A 10,852-nucleotide genomic window follows, 5' to 3' on the forward strand; every position below is an offset into this window, starting at 1 on the left:
AGGTCCCCTGCTGGGACTCACCCAGGACAGTTAACAGTAGGTGGTCTGATGTATAATTAATCATGGCGCAGCTACAGTATTTCTGCTCATCTAGCGCCCCCCTGTGTAGAAACAGGACAGCACAACATGGACCGTACAACATATTTCATGCTTTACAGTAGGCCCGCCACCAGAAGCCAAGACTCTTACATTCTTTTGAGGTCATTGTTTAATAACTGAGCATGTCAGAAGACTTGCAGTGGTACCAGCAACCTTTACAGATCGCTCTCATACTAAATTGTCTCGAGGCATAACATTTCGTGACAAATACTGTTTCACACTGATGGACACCGTCACAGTACCAACTTAAAAAAATGTTGTAAAAATGTCATAGTTATGAGTCATAAAAAACTTTCATAGTATAGTAAGTCATAAAAAGTCGTAGTATTGTGTGTCATGAAAATGTCACAAAAACAGTCATAGAATGACGTCATACGATGACATTTTTTGTGACTTTTTTTAAACCATACAACACTGACATTTTTTACGTTTTTATGGCATACTTTACTATGACAATTTGTACATACAATTTTCATCGCATTTTGTTTTTTTCGTGACATAATGGTAAAACATATTTTGACTTTTCATGACAATACTGTAATAATTATTTTTTTACTTTTTTTAAGCCATATTTACGTTGACATTTCTTCATGACTGAGTGTTTTATGACACGCTATACTATGACATTTATTTATGTAATTTGCATGGCATACTATACACAAATTTTTTTCAAGACATAGTATATATAGTAAGACATTACTAATGACATTTTCATGATAATACAATGATAAATTAGTGACTTTTTGATGACATACTACACTTGTATGTACTATGTACTAATACTAATACTAATACGTACAATCGATTTTTATGGCATACGATACTATGACTTTTTGTTTTGTTTTTCGTGACATAGTATAGCAAGACATTTTTTATGACGTTTTTAATGCAATTACATAACGAGCTTGTTTCTGCCTCTCAGACCAGGCTTTGGACAGAGGCCTGTAGAGAAAACTGGTGGTTTTTGTCATCACTGCCTGAACGAGTCTTGAAGGATATTTCCAGTTTGCGGGGACCACACAGAGGAATAACAGTGGAGACAACTGGGGAAGAAACGCAATGTATCTGCAGCAGCACCAGAGGCTAAACCTCAGCCTGTCTACACCAACACAACCTTTCAGCTAAACTTCAGGCTCTCTTTCCACAAGTGCAGGTTCACATAAATCAGTTTTACAGCATAGTAACTTTAAAGTGTGTGCAGGAATGAGCACCGAGTGGCTAAGTGCTGTAGTATTAAATAAAAAGAACACGATAATCTCCAGCTGATCATTACCTCAATTCAATAACCAATAAAACTACTTCAATATATTTTTATATATCACTTATATATATATAAGTGATATACTTTGATGTGTGCTCTGTCATACAGAATAGCATCTACAGTCTATATACAGACACTCCTGTCTATTGTCTCCACATTGACGTTCTGTGTAGGAGTCTGTGACTGTGAGGCTTAAGTCAATTTAGCCTCGCATAATTGGTTTGTGAAGGAAATGAACACTGCTTCATGGATATTAGTCCATTAGAGCGCTGGACATCAGGGACCATGAACTTTAGATAACCTAGAATCAGACGATGTAGGGGAGAGAGAGAGAGACAGAGACAGACAGACAGAGAGAGAGAGATTCTCTGGGTAAACCAGCTGGAGGAAAGTCTCACGTCTTCTGAGAGAGAAAGATACAAAGACAAACAACAAGAGGAGGAGTAAACAACAAACAGGTGTGAACAGGCTGAGGTGCAGCTGGAGGCGCTGCATCGCTCACTATAAGGAACCAAGACACGAGAGGAGAATGACTTAATGGAGGTAATCACTTCCATCTTGTGTTTGTTTATTGATAATTTCACAAATGAAAGATCAAGTTCTCAGAGACGTAAACATAATTTGAATGTTCAGACAAACACACCACCCGCTTTCACTTACCTTGGCTTGAACTTAAGCTCATGTGTGTTTGACACACAGGTTCATACGGAGCCTGAAGGAAAAGGAACCTCTGTGCCAGTTACATGTACAGAAAACACACGTATTACTCCACCAAGTAGAATTTGCATGGAACTCTTTAATCTCATCTCATATGACAACAAACGGAACATATTTACTGCTAATGCAAATGGAAAAGAACTGATCCAGCCTCGTTATTAAGCTTTTTATATAAAAACACGAGAACGAGCTGTTCACAAACGTCTCTTCCACCTGCAGCCACATAAGAAATGAACGCTGCTAAAGGTGGTTTTTATGATGGGAAAACATAATCAAACAAAAAGAACGTAGTACAGTACGGTATCACCAAATTGTGCATAGAATTAGCTAAATAACTCCCTGACTTTAACAACTTTAAAGAAAAGCAAAACGGAGGTATTATTGATTGGGATATATACGAACATGTCTTTTCTAATACAGGCTAAAACAAACTGTGTCCTGCTGGGTGAAAACACACACACATCTATCTACAGATTTCAGCCTCACCATCAGATAGTTTTCACTCATTTAGCAGATTAATCATTGTTTGAGTGACAAGCAGTTGTCTTTGTTATTGCCACATCGTCTTTCTGTTGTCATGTAGTTACTGTGTTTCACATTAATGCTATTAAATGATTATTATGAAGAGATTAGAGAGGAAGGCAGTACGTGTGATACATTTACACAAAGGCTTCCTTTGTTTCCTTTATTTAGACACGTCCGATTTAAGAAAGTAAAATCAAGATTGTCAATTTCCAGATTTCTCTGGAAGACATCTTTTAAAATATGACTTGATTATTTCTAGACAGAGATTAACTGCATTCATTTATCCAGTATGTTAAACAGAGGAACTCTTTTTGTTTCCATAAACACCACACAAGTGATTTGAGCTCAAGAGTCCAGTCGAGTGCAGCCTTTATATTAAGAGAGCTTTCTGACGCATCAGTGGCTCAACAGAGTGTTCTACATCAGTACACAGGTATCTCCATGCATTGGAATGTCTATGTGTTGTGCTAAAGGTTTTCTCTTCCTATCCGCTTCCCCGTACTGTAGATACAACTGTAAGAGGCTGTAGATTACACTGAAGAATCCCCGAAAACTATTCTTATGAGCTATAGAAATGGGAATGAAGATTCCCATGAAGGCACACTGTCGATCTTTCTGTCCAGAGTAACACAGAAACACACAGAGTCTGAACTGCTTTAGTTTCCTCCCTCCGTCCATCAAGAGGATGATTGTGAGGAGGATAGAAACAAAGATCACCTCACACGATCCCTACTTTTCTGCTCGATGCTCTGATTTTCAAACAGACCGGTTTCAAAATCCCCAACGTTCAGATCTCCCCCACTATTCCCAGTGCCTCCCTTTGACTTGTTCTCGTCATATTCTCATTTTCAGCAGACAAACTGGTCAAATTGAAAACACAAATGACGGAACAAGGGAGACTACAGTTGAGTGCAGTTGAGAGTAAAAGCTCTGCTGTTATGACGGGAACTGAGAGGAGTCTGCATGTCTTCATTAAAATCACATGTGTCCAGTCAGACGGTGATCTATGATGATTTTTACCTCATAGCCGCTGCAGATGAGATGGAAAGCTGATCCTAAGTCAGCACTGAGAAAACCAGACCGGAACAGCCCGTCGTTCTTCACGCTAAAACAAGGCTGACGCCATTTAGTGCTGCATAATCGATTCTCCTCGTCCTCTTGGAGCAGCAGCATCAGCAGCGGGATTCACAGCGGGTTTGTGTTTTTGTGTGTGTGTGGATCATCTGAGGAAGCGTGGCAGCCGTCACACACTCGCACCGGGTGGTCCCAGCCTCGGCAGGGAACAGGCTTGACGTGAGTGGAGCACGGGCCGCACACGCCCTGTCCACAGGCCCTGCAGTGGTGCTTGGACATCACCGGAGTGAAGGTTTTGGAGCACTGGTGGCACTGGGTGATGTCCTGGTCTGGCACCCAGTAGTCCGGCCGAGCCACATCTTTCATAAAACCTGAGGAGAGCGGACGGAACGGTAGATATTTGTGAATCTCTAAACTGCTATTGAATAACTCATGATGGACGGATCATTTCCAGACCAAACAATGTATTTTTGTACTGCAAAAAAGTTAATTAGAATCATGTTCAACAAAACATCTGATTGGTCAAAAGCCATTTAACCCAGAGTTATTGTGTGTAGAGGTGAAATGCCGCTGCACTCACAGAGAGGGTAGTCCACAGCTGTGGTGACCAGGTCCAGTGTAGACTGGGCCACCTCGGTCACTCTGCGAGCTATCAGCCCACGAGGCTCCACCTTACTCACTGAAGAGAAGAAAAGTGTGTGTGTGTGAGAGAAAGAAGCAGATTACATAAATACATGTAAGCAGCCATCACGGACACAATACGCATTTAAATACACAAAATCAGAGATTTACGCTCTCTGTAAATTCATTTAAATGGAAATCTAAGTGTAGTTAAGCTTTGAAATGACAAATTAAAGGAATAACATGCTTGAAAATGAAATGCCTATTCATCATTATTAACCCTGCTCTGCATGAAACCACACAATGTATAAAGATCTATCAATATTTGTTGCTGTATTAAAATGACTTCTCTGTAATTAAACACAAAGCGGCTGGTTGAGATTCACTGACTGGTTGGAGGTGTCTTACCCTGGCTGTTGGTGTCCGCTGGCCCTCCCTGCTGGTAGCAGGCCTTACACACCCGGACCGGCCCACTGCCCCAGCCTCTCTCCGGCACCGGCATCCTGTGGCCGGAGCAGGGGTGGCAGAAACCCTCGCCACACGACCGGCAGTGGTGCTTCCTCTCCGCCTCCTCGAACACTTTCCGACAGCCGTGACAGGCCTCGAGTTCAAAAGGTAGAAAAACCTTCAACACTCTCAGGCTCTGCATGGTAGCCCTTTTCTTTCACATGTGGCCTTGCGTATTACAACTTTAATTGTACTCTAATTAACAGCTTTGTCTCGGCTTCAGCTCTTCATACTCACAGTGATCTCGGTGTTGGTTCTCCAGTATGGCGGTGCCACCTGGTCAGTGACCCAGGCAGCGACAGCCTTGGTGGGCCCGGTGCTGTACTCCGACACCGACTGGATCACGTAGTTCATCCCGTCCAGGACCCTCTGGGCAGCGTTCTGGTGGTTGGTCAGAAAGGTGTCCGACTGAAAGAAAGAAAGAGGAAAGAGGGATGACAAAAAATACAAACAATTGAAATAGAGAGGGTTGCAGGGTTTTATAGTCAAGAAGGGAGAGAGGGATGACAGGCCCCGAGGAACATGGATGCAAGATAACTCTTAGTAATCTCGTCCACCAGATGCTGAAACAATGATCTCAGTATTTAGTGATCTTGTAGAAGAAGCGTGGAGGACTCACCCCCTCCCAGACATGCTTGATCTCAGATCGCACCACGCCACTCTCAGGGTCCTGGTTCCCCATCCAGTACTGTCTGCTGCGGTAGATTACACCACAGGTAGCGCACTCCAACACATAGCTGAGAGAGAGAGAGGGGGGAGGGGGGGGGGGGGACAACATGCATGATGATCGGATGAAAGGCAATGAAAAGGTGTGCATGTGTGTGTGTGTGCATATCTACGTACCCTGACCAGGCATACTTGGCCAGTCCATACCACGGGTTGTCAGTGGAAGCTGACGTTTTGGGCAAAACAATCACTTCTCTTCCTCCTTCATAGCACCTCTGGGGACACGACACAGACAATAATACAGAAACTGTAATGCGTAGTGTGTTATTTATTGTGAGATGAAACCATATAAACATCACATTTTGAACTGGGACCCAGTTCCCCTGACCCAGCTGGCGCGAGGAGTCTTACCTTACAGATAAGGACCTTGTTGTTGTACTGGTGTACATACTGGCACAGTCCATCTGCCATGTGGGGCACCCTGTCTCTCAGATGGTTCATTCCATTTTTACAGCGAACGCTGGAGACGACACAGAGAAAGCAAACCTTTACAGACCAACATGACAGACGTCAGAGTCAGTGAGGCGGACCGGCTCCGTTCAGAACCAGCGTTAGGATTTCTCCCACTCTCAGCTTTGCATCCAGAAGAAGCACAAAGAGAAGAGGACTTCCATTTCTCCTTTCCACAAATATGGAAAACACATCACGTTTAATGTGTCCCACTGGGGAGACATCTAGAAGACCAACAACAGACTTCTGCTTTAAGAGAATAAATTACAAATCTGTTATTCAGCCAGAGGCAGCCGAAAGATCTCTGTTTGTGTTTCCATCTGGCAATAAAAGCCTTTAACTGCTGTGTGAAGATGTTGAAGAGGAAGGATGTTCCCCAACTCAAGTAAAGAGACAACATTCAGAGAAACATTTAGAAATTAGAGATCTGCACCAGACATGATTTAGGACGTATAAAAATACATCGACTACGTCTCCACAGTACGATTCTAAGCATCAGAAGAAACGCTGTTAAACTGGAGACTGTACCGTGGGGGTTCGGCAAGCATGTGAACCGCGGATTAATTACACAGTTTAACCATCATATTATCGGCCAATATTCAGAAAGATATGTCATAGGGAGATCGGCATCAATGCTTTCTAGTCACAATGCTACATTGTGAAGAACATATCCAAGTTGAATCTGCAGGAGGAGAGCTACAGCTAACGGCTAACAGCTAACAGAAGTTCTATTGAATTACATTACCATACGTTAATGCTCTGTTCAGTGAAAAATTTGGCGAGCAGTGGGGCAAGAGATCTCTCATCTCTCATAAAGCATCGGTGAACTCTGACATCTGCAGCCCAGAAATAAATCTAAAAGTGTGATCCAGCCATCTCTGACATTCTTGAATACCCAAACGATTCACATGATTATTTTTATTCCAAAGAATATTTTTTTTATCTTTAGAAAGTACAGAAAAGGGATTTGGGAGCACTGAAGAATGTAAGTGCTGAGAAATGTAATTTAGCAAAAGGTGCAGAAGAGTGGCTGTAAAATTTCAGACCGAATAGAAAAACTGAAGACAAAAAAGAAACTTACTTGCAGCTGAGGCAGACAGCAGAGCAGGTGAAGTACTCGTCTGGGAAGAAGGAGTGGGGGGTCATCTTATCGTCTGACAGCTCCCCACAGAAACGCTCACTTAGGGCCTTAAGGATGTAAAAAAGGAAGCCAGAGGGAGATGGGAGAGAGGAAACGTGGACACAAAACAAGATGAGAGACCGCAAGACAAAACTGTCTTCATCTCTGTTCAATTTCTCTAAATCCACCATTCACCTCCAGTGCGTGAAACACTATCCCGGGCTGGCGGGGGGAGCGTGTGTGAGTGTTCTTCACTTGCTGCCTGACGGCCTCCAGCAGCCTGCTGTAGTCAGTGGGAGGCGTGATGGTCTGAGTGCCAACGTACTGCACCGAGTTGAAGGCCTCTGTCCCCAAACCCAGATCGTGGAAACGCTTCTGGAGCAGCGTGTCGGCGTTGCCGGCCCCCTTAGAATCTACAAGAAACCCGTAAACATTAATCCTGTAAGAGGGTAAAGAATCATGCTCGTAGAACTGTGTTTACAGTATATTCATGCAAAGAAAAGTATATTCCCCTCCCTTACCATGACCGAGTAACTGGGTGTGCGTCGTTTCCTGGAAGATGATGATAGCTGGCCCAAGAGAAGAGAGGGGCACGTCCATACCACAGCGGTTGGAGAGGGCCCTGAGCTCCGGGGTGAAGTGCTTCAGGTAGGCCCCCGAGGCGTTGCTCAGGAACTGGAACATGTCGTTGTGGAGGCGCTCGGCCCGCGTACGATAGACTACTATATCAGACACCGCCAACACCTGGTAAACAAGGGAGTGGATAAATATACAGAGCTACGTAGCATCTAAAACAGGAGACATGGAGAAGTGGAATACAGATGAAGTGTGCACAGTTTTGCAGAGAAGTTACAGTATGAGCATAAGGAGAGTTAAATACATCCAGCCATCAGTCAATTCCAACAAAACCGATACAGCGACCACTAAAACTACCTTCAGCAGCAGCCGCATCCTCTGGTTCTGATTGGCCGCGGCCCCCAACAGGCCCTCGGTGTCCAGGGAGAGCAGGCTGAGGGTGGGGTCGTAGGCGGCCCATACTCCCACCGTACAGGAGCTGGGGGACTTGGAGGTGTAGAACACGCTCTCACCACCGAACAGGATGTGGTTGAGGGTGTGGGACTTGCCGTCGCCGGTGTTGCCAAAGATGGAGAGGACCTTGACTCCCGCCACGTCCCCACAGCCGAGTCGGTCCACGAACTCAGACTCGTCGCGGACCTTTGGAGGGAGAAGAAAATGGTGAGTGGAGAGTCATTTGCGTGTTCAGAAGACGGATCTTAACATGATATAATTGGCTCCCCTGCTGACTTCATTGAATCAAGCGTATTGAATTTGTGAGAACAACTCTGTCTTGGGTGACAAGGAGCTTTAACACACAACTAAACAAAGACCTAGCCACTATATTAGAGACTATCTACATTCAGTGCAGACAGAAATCTTTGAAATGAGGACTGTATATTCATTAACAATGATCTGCTCTCTCTCTCTCTCTCACACACACACACACACATAATACATCCCAGACTATATGGATATAAGTACAACAACCCTCGTTATCGCCTGCACTTTGTCCTTCTGCCACAACAAATACATGAGAAGGTGTCAGCTGGGCGGCATGACTCACCTGGGTCTTCCCCAGTGAGGAGTCCATTTGCTACGTGCTAAACACGACGAGTGTTGTTATTATGTGGAGTAAACATCTGTCAATTTAAGTTAAAAAAACATTACTTCACTTTAGCTCGTTTTTTTAAAAGCTAATACGTCTTATTTATCAGCACTGTCACTGTTAGCATCGGTGACAAACCGACAGTTGGTGGCCTTCATCAGAATGTGTGTTGTGTAGCTTAGCGGCTAGCTGTTAGCATCGTTAGCTTAACTCTACCTGGAGGTTTTCTTGCTCGTCCACCAGCAGGAAGCTCCGTCCGCCGTCGGGACACTCCTCTGCCTTCATTGGACCGATCGAGATACTCTCCATTTCTTTCATCAGTATTTCGGACATCGCTGTTTAATTAATTACTTTAAAAACATATTTTGCGACGGCAAAAGAGGCAAAAACGAAAGTTAAACATGACTCCTCTCCCCCGTCCGTCAATCACAACAACAGCGCGTGTATACCGATGACGCTGTGGGAGGAGCCAAGGGAAGCACGGCAGGGTAGTGACGTAAGACGCACTGTGCGTACGTTTGGTCAGCGTCGTGTCTGGTACACCAGCACCACCCTGTGGACAAAAGGCAGAATGACACCCAACACGCCATTCAAAAAAACTTCCGATATCAGAGGATAAAAATAGCATGAAATTAGATGAAATGATGACTTCAAAGACCCATAAATTATGTCAATATTATGTAGAGGATTTTTAAAGTTTAAATCATTTCATGCAAACCAAGTAAAATTGAAGTTCATATATTGGTTTCACTAGGATAAAGCTGAAAAATATGAGTTATTTAAACCAGCAACTAACTCATAATTACAGCAACACTGAATCAAAGTTTCTATTTAACTGGCAGAGAGTGTTTTATTGGAGCAGTGGTGCCATGTTAGAGCGGCTTGCTAATGTTCATTAAATATTTGTTAGCACAGATCTATAAATATCACATGTCACTGAATGGCTTCAGAGCGGCGCCATTGCTGCGAGCAGGACATGGAGAAAGAAATTCCAGCATTGCTGCTCAAACAGTACCTACCGACTTTCCTTCCTTCCTTCCTTTCTCCTTCCCTTCCTTCCTTCCTTCCTTCCTTCCTTCCCTCCAAGCAGGGATGGAAAGCATGTTGGGGAGGAAGGAATTAAAGAAGGAAGGAATAAAGGATGGATGGATGAGGAGATTGAAGAGGGTCCCAGCCTTTCTCCGGGCTCATCCATGAGAGACAAATGTCTGAAAGAATCAATTATAGGCCTCCTCTCAACCCATCGCCCCTGATTAATGAATAATTAAAGCTGCTCAGTGCATGGCTACCTAGCACAGATAATATAAGATTAACCACGGGTCTATCAACATGCCACCACTATTGTAAGGTTATGTAGACACAGCGTCTCTTAATATGCCCTAAAATAGTTTGTATATACTAGTAATTAAAGGGTAATAGCCTATGTAATTGAATATGATAGGCCTATATTTTCTTTAGTAATTGAGTTGACCAGCTTTGAATGTGGATTGTATGTTTTAAGGAAATTAAGCTAATGCTTTTCTGTATATATAACATTGTAGTTGTTCCCTAAAATAAACTCACAGGTCAGGCAACACTCACCAAAGTACTAAAAAATAATTGGTTAATATTATTTTCTCTTCATTCAGTATGACATTTAGGCTTCCCATCAAGTTGCCACTTACATGATGTGGTGCAATTTTTGGACTGGCCAGTGCAGACTCAACCTCGCCCATCATCATCCTCATCATCATCCTCATCCTCATCCTCATCCTCATCATCCAGACAAGGAAACAATGCATTAGAGAAGCTGGCATATTCAGACTGACAGACAGTCCTGCAACCCAACCTTGACATAACTGTAGACGTTTTTTTAATTTTTGAAAAATTATTTGTATTTAAATAAATTCAGAACCGGGGGATGGCATTGCTCTTACAAGTCCGAGGCGGGACTGTGGTCCACTTAAACCGCCATCCCCGCTGGTACTTGTAGTGCGCTTCCCTTCAGCATGTTTCATGTTGACATGCGTAAAAGACTACACTTCCCCAAAGCTGTCACAGGGCGCTCCCGCCTCCCATTGGCTGCTCGCTCCAGCCGCAGCCCCAGAGA

At 43.7% G+C, this 10,852-nt stretch overlaps 1 protein-coding gene across 1 annotated transcript; it reads right to left on the minus strand.

Annotated features, from left to right (window-relative positions):
* Positions 1-2,136: 2,136 nt before the first annotated feature.
* On the minus strand, positions 2,137-9,209 carry LOC142959002 (zinc finger FYVE domain-containing protein 1). The gene is made up of 12 exons (XM_076100098.1): positions 8,980-9,209; positions 8,034-8,315; positions 7,622-7,844; positions 7,296-7,513; positions 7,062-7,168; positions 5,882-5,990; positions 5,648-5,745; positions 5,424-5,541; positions 5,042-5,212; positions 4,706-4,898; positions 4,257-4,355; positions 2,137-4,047 (listed from the first exon to the last, which is right to left on the minus strand). Exons 1-12 carry the CDS (start codon positions 9,094-9,096, stop codon positions 3,788-3,790), a joined length of 1,995 nt encoding a protein of 664 aa, XP_075956213.1. The 5' UTR covers positions 9,097-9,209; the 3' UTR covers positions 2,137-3,787.
* Positions 9,210-10,852: the final 1,643 nt, after the last annotated feature.

This window comes from Anarhichas minor, unplaced genomic scaffold (genome assembly GCF_050575085.1).
Source record: "Anarhichas minor isolate MPS153535 unplaced genomic scaffold, ASM5057508v1 ptg000026l, whole genome shotgun sequence".
Lineage (NCBI taxonomy): Eukaryota > Metazoa > Chordata > Actinopteri > Perciformes > Anarhichadidae > Anarhichas > Anarhichas minor.

Excerpts from the sequence above, each read along its gene's own strand:
- LOC142959002 (XM_076100098.1), bottom strand. The coding sequence starts at position 9,096 with ATGTCCGAAATACTGATGAAAGAAATGGAGAGTATCTCGATCGGTCCA. Across the intron at positions 7,514-7,621 it reads CACCCAGTTACTCGGTCATG|ATTCTAAGGGGGCCGGCAAC; the intron begins GTAAGGGAGGGG and ends GGTTTCTTGTAG. Across the intron at positions 4,899-5,041 it reads GAACCAACACCGAGATCACT|GCCTGTCACGGCTGTCGGAA; the intron begins GTGAGTATGAAG and ends TTTGAACTCGAG.